The following is a 15,049-nucleotide window of genomic DNA, read 5'->3' as shown; positions in this document are numbered from 1 at the left end:
AGTGCCTGGCACACAACGGGAGCCCAGTAAATGCTCGTGGAATGCATGACTGATGTCGTCTCCCTCTTTCTCCATAGGTGAGGTGACCATTCTGGCTGCTAGCGTGACCATTCTGGCTGCCAGCCTGGGTGAGGAGGCAGAGACAGGTGAGGGGCTTTGAGCCTGTGCCTGTTGTGGGGGACAGAGGGGGACTGGAGGAGAAGGGTGCGGGGTGGGGAAGGCATTCCCTGCGCCTCACTGCGGGGGACAGAGGAGGGGTGGTTCAGATGCCTGCCCACTGAGCTGCTAGAGGGCTCCTCTCTTCCTTGGTCTGAAAGTGCTAAGCTCCTTTTGTGGGGGCTACAGGGGGTTAGAGAGGCACATAATCTGTGGTGGACTGGGGGCCTCCGCCCTTTTACATTAGGAAGGGTTTTCCCATTTCCTGGAAATTTCTGCGCTATTTCTGCAAAAGAAGGACATGAGAACTTTCCTCTAGAAGAGAAATTGCAACTCAAATAGCAGCCGAAGGCTTGTCAGGTACAGCCAGGAACCATGGCCACAGTCCATTGACCTCTATGTCACGACACAGGACAGAAGCCTGGCTGTGCTGTTCGCAGGCAGTGACAAGCGAGTCATTGCTTGTCATCAGTCTGTCCCAGACATGCCAGGTAGCCCACTAAGGAGTGGGAGTCTGGGCAGGGAAATGAATGCAGAGTCCCTGCCTTCATGAGTCGACCCTCCCGGGAAGGCGGTTCCAGAACCGCAAGGGAGCGGTGCCTGACCTGGACTTGGAGCAGGAACCCTGAAGAATACATAGGAAGGACTTGCTGGGCGGAAAGCGGGGAGGTGTCAGAGGACCCCTGCAGAGGGAATGGCATGCACCCCAAGACTGGGCCACTGGGGCCTGGCCCTGGCCAGGAGCAGGGAACTGGTGAGGCAGCGGGCTCACTCCCACTGTGCCTGGAAGATGGAGTGTGCCGGTTTGAGGCAGATTGCAGCAGAGAATTCAGCTTTCTTGGCCGTTGGCCAGCGTCTGTGTGACCTGTGATAGGGTGAGCGCAGGGACTGAGGTTTGTAAAACAATGGTCTTCGTTCTTAAAATGGGAAGAGTATGTCTGTCCTGGGATCAGAAGAGCCTGAGTTGTTACAGTGTCAGTGGCCCATCAGTCACACTAAGCTTCCAGAATGCTGACGAGGTTTTGTCGTCCTCCTCCTCCACTCTCCTCCGCCCTGTGCCCTGGAGTAGCCTGCCGGGTGTCTCTCACGTGTTCCCAGGGCCCGATGTCAGAGGCCATGGACCAGCCCGCTGGGAGTCCTGGAAAGCCGAGGCCGGGAGAGGGTGGTGACAGCGGCACGGAGCCGGGCACCTGCCAGGAGCTGCTGCACCGACTTCGGGAGCTAGAGGTGGGGCACCAGGCAGGGTGGGGGTGGCAGGGCCCTCCGGAGCTTGGGTAGGCTTTATGCATGTGGGTGGACCTTCCTCTCAACCGGTTTTGCTGGGCTGGAGCAGAGCCTAACATTCTTTAGCAAAGTTCCTCTGAGAAGCCCTTTCTTTGCTCTGAGCTCTCCAACCTGGACTGGGGGTAAGGGGGTGCAGCTTGCCGGCAAGAGCATGCACAGGAGCAGGGCTGTCCTGGCCCCCAGATGGCTCCCTTCTTTATCCTTTACCTTTTACCTTTTGTCTCCCCCCAATTTTCATGCCCTTGCCGGTCTAGGAAAGGTGTGGTCACAGAGGCCCCAGGAAGAAGGGTTTAGATGACCCAGGACTTAGGGGTCGAGGGACAAGGATCCCTCCACCAAGCTCTTCGCCATGTTCTTAAGACACTGCCCTCCTCCCTTCAGCCTCCTCTGCCCTCCCTCCAGGGAACCAAGGATTACTCTGGCACCTCCCAGCTTAGGTCCTCTTGGCCACCATGTCTCTGCAGTCCTCCAACCTCCCTGACTGAGGTTGGGATTTATAGAAAACCAGCTATCTCAGCTCTGCCTTTCTGATGCCTTCCATCCGTCTCTGTAGGCCTTGCTATGGGGAATCCAGCCAGAGCTGGTGTAGCTGGTAGACTCCATGCTTCCCTTTCCTCACTAAGGAGTTTGCCCTGGTGGAGGAATGATCCCAGAGCCTCCTTGTTGGCCCTCTTTCTCCCTCCTGCAGGCAGAGAACTCGGCGCTTGCCCAGGCCAATGAAAACCAGCGGGAGACCTATGAGCGCTGTCTAGATGAGGTCTGTGAGGTCTCCAGGGGGACTGATGCAGGGGGAGCTGGTGAAGCGGGGAGGGGCACGGGCTGTCAGTGCTCCAGGCAGAGGCCGATGGGCTGAAGCTCTGCCTTGGGCCCTCTGTCCCCAGGTTGCCAACCATGTGGTGCAGGCACTGCTAAACCAAAAGGTAAGCGGCCATGGGGAGATGGGGAGATCTCACCCCTAAGCCCAGACACCCTGGGGAGAGGCCCTGAATATAGCAGGGGGAGTCCTTCCTGAGGACCCCGAGCCTATTCACGCAGGGGCTAGAGGAGGGAGCTTGGTGGAAATGGACTATTGACCCTCCAACAAGGCTCCTTCTCCCCACCTCGGACAGGTCCCTACTGTTCTGCCTGGAGGCCCAGGTGGGCTAGGTAAGGCCAGGTCTCTGAGTAACTTTGATTTGGGCTTGAACCCTTCCCCAGTCCTGGCCCCAGCAGGCTTCTCCAGATTGTGATGGCCCTGATCGCAGTGTTAATATTGTGAGCATAAGGTGGCATCTAAATATTTACTCAAGTACTGTGGGAACTTCTTGACTTCTGAGCCACTCTGACCCCCAAGTCTTCCTCTGCCTTATATGGACCCTTCTTTGATGTGTGGTTTCTAAGAGGCTGGGGTTGGCTCAAGGGATGGGAAAGATGCCAAAGGGAGTGGGATTTACCTCCCACTGGGGGTGGTAGACTTTAGAGAATTTATCATCCCCAGAAAATGTGACAGCTATCAACACAGGCAGGCTCAGCTCCCCCTAGACTAGGAGGCTGCAGGAGAAGGGCACGCACAGCGGGAGTGCCTGTCACTCTGGTGAAGGAGACTGGGCTCCTACCCCTCACCCCCTCCCTGCCATCCTCTCCTTGTCTCCCTCCACCTCCCCGGGCTCAGGACCTGCGGGAGGAGTGCATCAAGCTGAAGAAGAGGGTGTTTGACCTGGAACGGCAGAACCAGATGCTGAGCGCCCTGTTTCAGCAGAAACTCCAGCTGACAACAGGCTCCCTCCCTCAGGTGGGCACAAGCTTCACCTTCCCTTCTCCTCCCTCTGCTTCCTGCTGCTCCCAGCCCCATCAGCTTCATCACCTCCTTCTCTCCTGACACCTGAAGAAGCAGGCCACCAGCCATCTCTTCCGTTCTGGGACCTGTGGCCCTATGGGGAAGCCTGATAGATGTGAGCCTTAGGTGGGGAGGGGAAGATTCCCTGAGTCCCCTCAAGCTTGGCCCTCCCCACCTCCCAGGTGCTCCTTGCCCCGCTGGAGGGCATCCCTTGTTGTTGACAGAGAAGGTTCTTGCTTGGCTCTGGCTCTGTGTGGGGTGATGGGCGGAGGCTGAAAATGCAATGATTTCAAGCTCCCAAGGGGCTCCTTTGGCCATCGAGTTGCTTCTTCTTGGCCAGGGGCAGGGGTGGGGCTGGGCGTAAGGCGCCCAGTGCTGGGTGTCACAGAGAGGTCAGGAAAGGCACTTCCCCCCGGGTCACTCTGTGTGTGCACATAGTTGCCTACGCTCGCCCAGTGACATGCAGGCATGTCCTCAAACGCTAGCCCCTGATCGTAGACCTGCCTTACCCAGGAAAAGCAGAAACTACTAGTAGTGAATCCTGAACTCAGTCAAGATGTCACTTGGGGGAGCCTGGGTGGCTCAGTCGGTTAAGTGGCTGACTTTTGATCTCAGCTCAGGTCTTGATCTCAAGGTAGTGAGTTCATGCTCTATACTGGACTTAAAACAACAACAGAAAAAGATGTCACTTGCAGTCTCTCTATCAGGAGCCCCAAGGCTGGGTGAGATGGGGGGTGGGAGGACCAAGCCCAGCCCCAGGGAGTGGAGGTGAACCTTGGGTTCTGAGGTCAGCATATCCCTGCCCTACCCCCAACCTTGACAACAAGAGAAGCACCTTCTGTGTGTATCTGTCTGAATGTGCGTGCCTGTCTGATGCAAGCCAGGCAGCTCTTGGCCCCCAGACCTTAAGCAGGATGTTCCACAGCTCACTGGGAAGCTCCAGCCCCTGGTTGAGGCATCTCATCACTCTGGCCTTTTTGGAGGCTCTGCTCCCAAGCCTGTGCGGAGCGGTCTGAGTTGGTGACAGTGACCATGTAGCTCTTCCTGTCCTGGATCTGTCCCTGGACCAAGGTCACCTGGACTCCCCAGAGGCCTAAGCCCACTAGCCAAGCCTACCCTGTCCATGCCTTTCCTTGGTGACCAGTGATAACAGAGGTGTGGAGCATGCTTAAATCACTAAAATGAAATCTGGGGCCTTTGAGGGTTTGGGGCAATAATAGCTCTATCTTCCCCAGCAGTAACATGACATAATAAAAAGAGCATGAACCTTGGCCTCAGATACGCTTGGATGGGGTCCCTAACTGAGCTAATTCTTAGCTGTGTGACCCTGGGCAAATTATTTAACCTTATGAACCCCAGTTTTTTTCTCATAAGTGAAGATTAAGATCCTTATGTTGCTGGTTGTCATGAGGATGAAATGAAATACTATATAGTGTTTGGCCCTTAGTCGTGGTCAATAACTAGCAGCTGCTTATCATTATTAATGTTACTCTCAGGCTGTGCTTTGTTATGATGAAAGCTCCATTGAGCAAATGCTAATTAAGCTCTTACAGTGAGCAGTGCCTTTGCCAACACGTATATGGAATTGGACATGGAATTGGACGAGGCAGTGTCTGTGCCGAGCACAGAAACCCTTGGGGCGGTACTGCTCCAAGCTAAAGCAGGTCCACAGATAGCCATCATACGGGGCTGTAACATCCAGGGGCCCAAAGGGGTGAGAGGCCAGCAGAGTGGCCTTAAGGAGGTAACACTGGACCTGGGCCTTGCTGCACAGGTGATTTGAAAAGTAGAGTTGGGGGTAGGGAGAAAGGAGGCCCTGTGGGAGTAACCTCGGCAGAAGCAAGCTATTCGGCTGGGCTGGAATGAAGGCTGTGCGAAGGGGCAGTGAGTGAGAACCAGAAGTGGAGGGAAGGACCAGCAGGCTGGGCCCAGAAAGCTGGTGGAGGGGTCCAGACCATCTCCTTTAGGCAGTGGACAGGGGTAGGAGACTTGGAGCACAAAGATGCTTTAGATGAAAAAGGAAAAATCACTTCTGCTTTGTGGATAAGGGGTTGGTAAAGCCACCGAACCAGGTCAGGGAGACAAATAGCCGAGCAGCTTCCAGACCAGAAGAGTGAGGATCCGAGCTGTAGCCGGCCCCCACCCCCAACCCCCTCAGAAGAGGGAGAAAGGCCACAGAGGCAGGAGTTTAAAGCTAACTCCTGTCTAGTCAAGATGCCTTAGAGATGAAAACGACATTCTCAGAGATGGAGAGAAGTGACCGGTGATTAGTAGTACCCTCGACATCCTCAGGGACCAGTTGGGGGAGGACAGAAATGATAATTCCTGCCACCTCTGTTCTCCGACCCAGTAACAAATGCCTTTCCCTTAGTCTCAGCCGTCCCAGGGAAGCTCAGGACACAAGCAGTCAGAACAGGAAGGGGCCCCGCAGAGAAGCAGAGTGCCCTTGAAGTCTCCGGGGGCACCCAAATTAGGCTGGCCACTGCCCTCTGCCCCAGGGACGTTGTTCTTTCTCCAGAGCCCCAAACCAGCCCCATCTCCCTGTCACCTGGGGTCACATGGCTTCATTCTGTCTGTGCACGGTCTCCCAGGGCTCCTCTGTCCAAGTGGTGGGGACAGTGGCAGAAGCCACACTGGAAGCCAAGAGACATCCCCTGAAGGAGCAGACTTGGCAAGGGGAAGGCCGAACTTCAGGAGGGGGCAGGGTCTCTGGACAGAGCACCCCTGGGCTGACTCTGCCTCTTACCTGCAGATCCCACTAACGCCGCTCCAGCCGCCGCCAGAGCCCCCGGCCTCCCCGTCCCTGAGCTCTGTCGAGGGACCGACCACCTCGCTGCCTCTGGGGCACTGTGCGGGGCAGAGAGAGGTAGGAGGGCTGGGCACAGTGGTCTGTGGTTTCACTGGCAACGGACTCCTCAGTCACTACTGCGTTGCTTTTTCTTAAGGAGTCCCAGGGGAAGGGCCCGCTTCCTGGGGCCCAGATGCCGGTCTGGGTGTGAGCCCTCAGTGGTCAGCCTTAGACCGAGAGAAACAGGATCCCACTGGCGATCGCTAGCCTTGCAAGCAAAGTTAGTTAGTGGTAGACTTGTGTGGATCACCTTTCCTGATCTCTCACTCGGTGCTGCACACCTGGGTCTCACATATTTTTTAGGAACTTTGGCCTATATTTACAGTTGTCTATTTTTTTTTAAGATTTTATTTATTTATTTGACAGACAGAGATCACAAGTAGGCAGAGAGGCAGGCAGAGAGAGAGGAGGAAGCAGGGTCCCTGCTGAGCAGAGAGCCCCATGCGGGGCTCGATCCCAGGACCCTGGGATCATGACCTGAGGTGAAGGCAGAGGCTTTAACCCACTGAGCCACCCAGGTGCCCCTACAGTTGTCTATTTATTCAAGTCTAGAACTATTATTCATTTATTCTTTTGCTTCTCTGGTTTGCTTTTATGAGGTTAAGCATAATCACCACCCCATTTTATAGGCAATGCCATGAAGCTCAAGTTAAACTTGCTGAGTCCATACAACTAGTTGAGCAGTAGACCTGGGACTTGAACCTGCATAGTCTGGCTCAAGGGCGCAGGTAGTTAACCACTTTGCCAGAGGAGCTAGGCGCAAGAAGGAGCTGGGCAGAAACAGGGAGAGGCTTGCCATGGAGCTTCCCCAGTTCCCGCCTCCCGGGGGAGCAGGTCTGCAGCACAGCTGTCTGACCTGAGAAGGCCTGGGCTTGCCGGCAGGGACTGACTTAGCACTTGGCCCCATTGCCTCCCCTTCTTGAGTCTGTGTTCTTTCTGGTGCCTGGAAAACAGACAGGCCTCCCTCCCCTGGGGCAAACATAGATATCCAGGTTGTAGGTGGTGTCAGCCCTGCTAACCCAAATAGCAGTGGGGGAAGTCTGTATCCCACCTCAGGTACACCAGGAGGAAGAGGTGGGCTAACCAGGGCCCAGTGACTTGAGGAAGTTGAGCTGTCCTATCAGAGAAGCTGTTCGTTCCTTGTGGGGACTCCAACAAAACCAGGCCTGCTATGTTCCTGACACAGTCAGTCTGGTCCAGCTCAGGTCCTGGGCCTGCACATGGGCTCCAGCTCACATCCTTTCTCCCCAAAGGTATGTTGGGAGCAGCAGCTACGGCCAGGAGGCCCAGGACCCCCAGCCGCCCCACCGCTGGCCCTGGATGCCCTGTCCCCATTCCTTCGAAAGAAAGCGCAGATCCTGGAGGTGCTCAGAGCCCTGGAAGAGACCGACCCCTTGCTGCTTTGCTCGCCTGCCACCCCGTGGCGACCTCCCAGTGAGGGTCCTGGCTCCCCAGAGCCCATCAATGGCGAGCTGTGTGGCCCACCCCAACCTGAACCCTCCTCCTGGGCCCCCTACCTGCTCCTAGGCCCTGGTAGCCTGGGAGGCCTGCTACACTGGGAGCGCCTCTTGGGGGGCCCAGGGGAGGAAGAGGGTGCTGGGCGGATCTGGGGCCCTGGTAGGGGCACCTCCCAAGCTCCAGGCACTGGCTCTGGGGTCCTCTGTGCCCCAGGCAGCAGCTCCTCCTCTTCCTCTGATGAGGCGGGTGACCCCAATGAGGCGCCCAGCCCAGACACCCTACTTGGGGCCCTGGCCCGCAAACAGTTGAACCTGGGCCAGCTCCTTGAGGACACAGAGTCTTACCTGCAGGCCTTCTTGGCCGGGGCTGCAGGCCCACTCAGTGAGGACCTGCCAGGTCCCGGTCAGCCATCTTCTCCAGACCAGGGGCCCCCACAGCTGTCCAAGTCCAAAGGCCTCCCCAAGTCAGCTTGGGGTGGGGTTACTCCAGAGGCCCAGAGGCCAGGCTTTGGTGCTACCTCAGAGGGCCAGGGGCCCCTCCCCTTCCTCAGCATGTTCATGGGTGCGGGTGATGCCCCCCTTGGCTCACGGCCTGGGCACCCCTACTCCTCATCTCAGGTGAAAAGCAAGCTCCAAATTGGCCCCTCTTCTCCTGGGGAAGCCCAGGGGCCACTTCTGCCCTCTCCAGCCAGAGGTCTCAAGTTTCTAAAGCTGCCTCCAGCTTCAGATAAGGTCCCCAGCCCAGGAGGCCCCCAGCTCAGCCCCCAGCTTCCCCGGAACTCCCGAATTCCCTGTCGAAACAGTGGCTCTGATGGCAGCCCCTCCCCACTACTGGCCCGCAGGGGTCTGGGTGGAGGAGAGCTATCCCCGGAGGGAGCACAGGGCCTGCCCACCAGCCCTTCCCCCTGCTCCGCAGCTCTGGACTCTGCACAGCTCAGACCACCCCCACCAGCCTTGTCTACCACACTGTCCCCAGGACCCGTGGTTTCTCCCTGCTATGAGAACATTCTGGACCTTTCCCGGAGCACCTTTAGGGGGCCTTCCCCAGAGCCACCTCCATCCCCGCTGCAGGTACCCACCTACCCACAGTTAACCCTGGAGGTGCCACGGGCCCCTGAGGTCCTCAGAAGTCCTGGAGCTCCCTCCAGCCCTTGCCTCCCAGAACCCTGCTCCTATGGGAGTGCCCAGGAGAAGAGTCTGGACAAAACTGGCTCGGAGTCTCCCCATCCTGGCCGCCGGACCCCCAGCAGCTCATCCAAGAAACCCAACCAGGGGGCCGGGAGGCGACCTGGGGATCCTGGCTACACCCCTCTGCGGGACAGACTGGCGGCCCTGGGGAAACTGAAGACTGGCCCCGAGGGGCTGGAGAAAAACGGGGTGCCAGCCAAGCCTGGCACCGAGAAGGCCCGGGGAGCAGGGAGGTCAGGGGAGAGCCCTGGAGACGTGGCACCTCCCACCCCCAGGCCTCCTGAGGGGCCAGAAGCCAAGGGGGCCCTGCGGGGGGCAGTGGCCTTGGGCACGAGCAGCCTGAAGCAGCAAGAACCTGGGCTCCTGGGAGACCCCGGGGCCCGCATCTACTCCTCCCACTCCATGGGGGCCCGGGTGGACCTGGAGCCCGTCTCACCGCGGAGCTGCCTCACCAAAGTGGAGCTGGCCAAGAGCCGGCTGGCAGGGGCCCTGTGCCCCCAGGCACCCCGCACCCCTGCCAAAGCACCAACCTCAGCCCCCAGCCTTGGCAAGCCCAGTAAGAGCCCCCATGGCAGCCCGACGAAGCTGCCTTCCAAGTCACCCACCAAGGTGGTACCGCGCCCTGTGGCCCCACCGACCACCAAGGAGCCCCTGAAGCCTGACAAGGGGAAGGGCCCACCTTGGGCTGACTGTGGTGGCGCTCCGGCCCAGCCTTCGGCCCCCACCCCCAGCCCGGCGGACCCCAGCCAAGGCCCCGAGGGCCGGGCCCCACACTCGGCCATCGAGGAGAAGGTGATGAAGGGCATCGAGGAGAATGTGCTGCGGCTGCAGGGCCAGGAGCGGGCGCCGGGCACCGAGGCCAAGCACCGCAATGCCAGCAGCATCGCCAGCTGGTTCGGCCTGAAGAAGAGCAAACTGCCGGCGCTGAACCGCCGCACCGAGACCACCAAGAGCAAGGAAGGGGCCGGTGGGGGCTCCCCGCTCCGGAAGGAGGGCAAGATGGAAGCCCGGAAACTGGAGGCCGAGAGCCTCAACATCTCCAAGCTGATGGCTAAGGCGGAAGACCTGCGCCGGGCCCTGGAGGAAGAGAAGGCCTACCTGAGCAGCAGGGCACGGCCACGGCCCGGAGGCCCAGCCCCAGGACCGAGTACCGGGCTGGGGCAGGTGCAGGGCCAGCTGGCTGGCATGTACCAGGGCGCTGACACCTTCATGCAGCAGCTCCTCAACAGGTGAGGGTGGTCGGAGACCAGGCTGCGGGTGCGAGTGGCTGGGGGTCACTCTTCCCTCCCTGGGCCCGCCTGGGGCTGGGACTGCTTTTCCTGAGAGCAGAAAGGGTAGGGGGTCAAGTACAATGCCACCAGAGCAGCTGGGGGTTAATAGCCTGGCCCAGAGGAGAGACTGGGTCTTGGGTCCGAAGCCTGGGGTTTGTGCCCCAGGTCCACCCCTCTCTGGCTGTGTGGTGTTGCACGTGCTAAGACCCGGCATCTCATTTAAGGGGAGCTGACCATCCACGGTTTCCTAAATTGTCTCTGGCGTCAGCCGAGGCACCGGAAGTGCTGCCTGCACAAGAAGTTAGGGGATTGCTGGTTCCCAACGGGGGGCTGATAGCTCACTCTGGGATTTTCTGCCCTATAGCACAAGGGGGCTCCCCTTCCCATCTTGCCCACTTAGATTCGGTGGCCGGAGCAGGGTTGCAGAGAAGGGGCCATCTGTCTGGTCTCGGGGTTGCTTCATCCGGGCCAGATGAGGCAGAATGTCTGTGGGGGTTGGGCACCAGGTGGGGTGTGTCATGTATGGACAGGAGGTGACCAGGCTGCCATCTACTAGCAAATGGTATCACGAGATCTCTGGGTCTGACCTTGTATGGCTTTGGGGAACTTGTCCCATCTCCCCTGCCCCTGCTGTTTCTCTGAGGTTTTCCCTAGAGTCTCTGCCTGTCCCCAGCATCAGGAGGGGTTGCTGGCAGCAGCCACCAGGGCTACATCCCCTATCCCAGGGGCAGAGAGCAGTGGGGATTTCACAAGACCCACCCCCACCAGCGGGAGTGAGGTTGGAGTGGATGCACCCAGGCCTCCCTTCACCTTCGTCTACACTGCTGCCCGTAGGGTGGATGGCAAGGAGCTGCCGCCCAAGAACTGGCGGGAGCCCAAACCCGAGTATGGCGATTTCCAGCCAGTGTCCTCTGACCCCAAGAACCCCTGGCCAGCCTGTGGGCCTCGAAATGGCCTGGTGGGGCCTCTTCAGGGCTGTGGAAAACCTCCTGGAAAGGTAGGCTCTTGACGGCTAGGTATTAGGCCTGGCTCTGTGGCCTGGCTCAATGTCCCACCCCTTGGAGGGTCCACTTCCCTGGGGTGTGGAAGCTGGTGGGTGTGCTCTTGGTCTCTGGGGGCTGGTGGGCTCTAGGGGTCCTAATGACGGAGCTTGGGTAGGGGCCTGGGAGGGGGCGGAAGGAAGGGGTCCTGAGGTCTCCCGTACCCCCACACAGCCGAACAGCGAGTCAGGAAGGCGGGAAGAGATGCCCTCAGAGGACAACCTGGCTGAGCCAGTGCCCACCTCACACTTCACAGGTCAGCAGGGTCAGGGGCCAAGGATGGGACCCGTCCCTCACCCCCTGCCCACTTTGTTCCTTTCCTGTCACTGCAGCAGGTGCCAGGCCCTGAGCACCATCTTGGGGCCAAGCACCAGGTGGGCATTGGGGCTGCACAGAATTAAATCCCTCCCTGCCCTCGGGTCCCTGGCCAGCCACCCAAAGGTATCCCTGCAAGTCTAGGGTAGTGGAGGGGGAGGACTGGCAGGGCTGACAGCTGGTTGGGCGGGGAGGGGCCATGACCAGGTGGGGAGCCTGGACTGAGGCAGGAAGCCAGAAGAAGGCGGCGGAGGGGCTGAGACCATGGCCTCATATCCCCAACTTCCCCTCCCCTCCCCAGCCTGTGGCTCCTTGACTCGAACCCTGGACAGTGGCATTGGGACCTTTCCACCCCCAGACCATGGCAGCAATGGGACCCCCAGCAAGAATCTTCCCAAGACAAAGCCACCACGGCTGGACCCCCCACCCGGAGTGCCCCCGGCTCGGCCCCCATCCCTTACCAAAGTCCCCCGCCGTGCCCACACGCTGGAGCGTGAGGTGCCAGGCATAGAGGAGCTGCTGGTGAGTGGGCGGCACCCTAGCATGCCGGCCTTCCCCGCGCTGCTCACCGCCACTCCGGGCCACCGGGGTCATCAGCCCTGTCCTGACGGTAAGTGTCTGCGCGGAAGCGTGTGTCATCCCTGGAGCTCTGCCTGCCAACATCCACCTTCCCCTTGTCCCCTTGCAGATCCCTGTGAAGACCCAGGTCCTCCCCCTCCCGTCCAGCTGGCTAAGAACTGGACTTTCCCCAACGCAAGGGCAACCAACAGCTCCACTGACCCTTTTCTTTGCCCATCCCGACAATTGGAGGGGCTGCCCAGGACCCCCATGGTGAGCATGACCAGAGGGGAAAGGGACAGGCCCAGAGGGCGGGGGGATGACATGGGGAGCCCAGTTCCTGTCTTCGAAGAGGCTGAAGGGTGAGCTCCCTTGGATGCCCCTCTGGGCAGCCCAACCACCTGCCCTTTCTCAAACTGCTCTTGGAGAAAGGGTTTCTCTCCCCGCAGAACATCGGCAGGACCACATTCAGTTGTGCCTCTAGTCGTCTTGGTGGGCCCCATGGGCAGCACCCTATCAGGTGGGAGGAGCCCGGCTGGGAGGTGAAAGGCGCCTCCTCCTGAGCTTCCCTTCCTTTCCCAGGCCCTGCCCGTTGACCGGAAGCGGAGCCTGGAGCCCAGCCGCCCAGCCCCTCCTCCCCAGGGCCCGGCATTCGGAGGTAGCCGCACGCCCAGCACGTCGGACATGGGCGAGGAAGGGAGAGTGGCCAGTGGGGGTCCCCCAGGTCTGGAGACCTCAGAGTCTCTCAGCGACTCCCTCTACGATTCGCTTTCCTCCTGTGGGAGTCAGGGCTGAGAGGCCACGCCGCACGACGGCCCCTCTCTGGAGTTGGAAACCACTGACTGGACCAGCTCTCCTCCTGCCCCATCCCTTGGGGCAGGTGGGGCCCCTCCCTGCAGGGACCAAGGAGGCAGATGGATCAGAAGGTGAAGGGGGTCCCTGACACACCCCACTGCCCACCGCTGCTGTGGAGGAGATGACCGCTCTCAGCTCAGGGAGAGACCCCACCCTTGGTCCCTTCTCTCACCTGGAGTTAGGCTCTTACTCCGAGGGACTGGGGGTTCAAGGTCGCTGTGTCCTGGCCCCCGCTCCCCCTTTCGGGCTGAGCCATCCTGTGGTGCTGGGCTTCCCGCCCGCCAGCTGTGCCATCTCTGCCCAACCCGGCTGCTCCCTGCCCTGGAGCCCCGTGGGACTAGCCCAGAGGCCCCGGGCCAGTGGAGTCTAGGGGCAAAGGGTCAAGTTGCCTTCTCTCTCTGTCTGCCCTGGTCCTCCCTGCTGTCTGGATGGTGCTGCCCTCCCTACCCCATGTCTTTGGGGTCCATTTGTCTGTCTTTTTGTTGTTTTTTTTATATTGAAGCGCCTGGCCCAGTCCCCAGCCCCCATCCCTGTGCTGCGGTTAATTTATCTGTCGTTAAGAACTCGGCTGCTCTGCTTCCAGCCTCTGCTTCTGCCCTCTTCCTAATAAAATGTGGAGGCCCCTCCCTGCCCTGGACTCCGCTTTTTCTCTGGGAGGACTCCGTGTCGGACAGAGGGGTGGAGGCTGTGTGGGAACCAGGCTGCGGGACCCCAGGGACCTAGACTTTGCCTCAGGTGCCCTTGTCACCTTAGAAGGTCACTAAACATCGGGGAAGTGGGGCCTGCTTAGGCTTGGACTGGTTCCTGGGGTCAGGGGGATTCGTTCTTCCTGGGGTAGGGCGGAAGGCTGGGCTGTCTGTGGGAAGGGTGGCCGTGGGCGTGCACACCAACTCCTGCACGTGCTGGGGGGATGGGATGTGCAAAGTGAGCTTTGGGGGCTGCTGTGTAGACAGACTTAAGTGTCAGTAGCCTCCTATTGCCAGAAAGCAAAGCACAGCTGGGTCTCAAACTTGCCACCTCCTTTTTTTTTCTTTTATTTATTTGAGAGATAGCATGAGCCGGGGAGGGACAGAGGCAGAGGGAGAAGCAGACTCCCCGCTGAGCAGAGAGCCCCAAGACAGTGGGGCTCCATCCGAGGACACCAGGATCATGACCTGAGCCAAAGGCAAACGCTTACTCGACTGAGCCACCCAGGCACCCCTCTACCTCAGATTTCAACCAGGAGTTCCCCTGGCTCTGAAATTCTCACTTTAGGAAGGGGAGGCCAAGAATGAGGCTTTATGGAAGGGTCTAGGCTTCTAGGAGTAATTTCATACTCCCCAGATGGCATGAAAAGGCCATGGGGTGGGGGTGGCTCCCTAGCCCTTGGATTTCCTGTTGGTCATGGAGCTGGGCACATCTGAAGGTGAACCAGACCGTCACACATCAGCCAGCCAAGTTGGGCTTAGCCGGGCCTCCTTCCTGCCCAGGTTGCTGGGTGTGAGTGTGGGGTGACTTGTGGAGTGCCCACCAGACCAAGCCTGCACTCAGCCTCTCCCTGGGACATACGGTCTGAAGTCCCCGTGGGTGGCATGCATTTGGTACCCCTGGCCTTGTGGGGATTCTGGACGGTTCATCATGGGGGTGGGGACCCTCTGGTGACCACATGGTCTGTGATGGCAGCACAGGCTTACAGAGCTGAGGTTGGGATGCCTGGCGGCCAGTAGGCCTGTGCCCATCCATACATTGGTGATACCACTGGCTGCCGCTCTGTGTCCTGGCCAGCCCAAGGCAGGTTGGGATGGGGAGGGTGTCAGGGCCTCCCTCTCTACTAACTCCTAGTAGCGTCTCCAGCCACAGAATGCTCCAGAGAGTGGTAGAAAAAACTCTCCCATTAAAATAAACACCAGCCATGCCACCAGCCTCCTGATCCCCAATACCCACCAGAGCCTTATTTCAGAGACGAAGGCGTCAAGGCTCGGAAGCATCCAGTGGTTTTCTGAGGCTGAGAAGTGATGGAGCCTAATGAGGGAGATTTTTTCTGAGTGTGTAGCTTGCCTTTTTTTCCAGCAGGACTTTAATTTTCTCCTCCTTTTTTGGCCTGTGGATCACTCCTGATGGACAGGGCTTAACAGTACTCGACAGGGAACATAAGAGTCTTAACCATTAAGTCTGGTTTTGTGGGGGAAAGTAGCATCTTTTCTCTGGGCCTTGGTTTTCCTCATCGATAGAAGGAAGATTAGGAGGTTGGGCCAGACCATCTTTGTCTGTAGCTCTGTAGT

At 59.1% G+C, this 15,049-nt stretch overlaps 1 protein-coding gene across 12 annotated transcripts in view; it reads left to right on the top strand.

Annotated features, from left to right (window-relative positions):
* Positions 1-13,418, top strand: part of NCKAP5L (NCK associated protein 5 like) — a 31,059-nt gene extending 17,641 nt beyond the window's left edge. For 3 of the 12 annotated variants that reach the window (XM_082741232.1, XM_082741234.1, XM_082741235.1), the window contains 12 exons: positions 78-146; positions 1,255-1,383; positions 2,129-2,197; positions 2,322-2,360; positions 3,092-3,211; positions 6,009-6,122; positions 7,358-9,978; positions 10,855-11,017; positions 11,235-11,316; positions 11,677-11,985; positions 12,064-12,206; positions 12,516-13,418. In XM_082741232.1, coding sequence (XP_082597358.1) covers positions 1,261-1,383; positions 2,129-2,197; positions 2,322-2,360; positions 3,092-3,211; positions 6,009-6,122; positions 7,358-9,978; positions 10,855-11,017; positions 11,235-11,316; positions 11,677-11,985; positions 12,064-12,206; positions 12,516-12,728 — 3,996 coding nt within the window. In that variant the 5' untranslated portion in view covers positions 78-146; positions 1,255-1,260 and the 3' untranslated portion in view covers positions 12,729-13,418. Of the gene's footprint in view, positions 1-77; positions 147-1,225; positions 1,384-2,128; positions 2,198-2,321; positions 2,361-3,091; positions 3,212-6,008; positions 6,123-7,357; positions 9,979-10,854; positions 11,018-11,234; positions 11,317-11,676; positions 12,207-12,515 lie in introns of those variants that run through there. The other 9 variants (XM_082741231.1, XM_082741224.1, XM_082741233.1 and 6 more) reach the window with 7 other exon arrangements.
* The last annotated feature ends 1,631 nt before the right edge of the window (positions 13,419-15,049 follow it).

This window comes from Mustela nivalis, assembly GCF_964662115.1.
Source record: "Mustela nivalis genome assembly, chromosome: 7".
Classification (NCBI taxonomy): domain Eukaryota; kingdom Metazoa; phylum Chordata; class Mammalia; order Carnivora; family Mustelidae; genus Mustela; species Mustela nivalis.
Note: the sequence above shows the minus strand (reverse complement) of the source record. Positions and strands in the feature narration are given on the sequence as shown.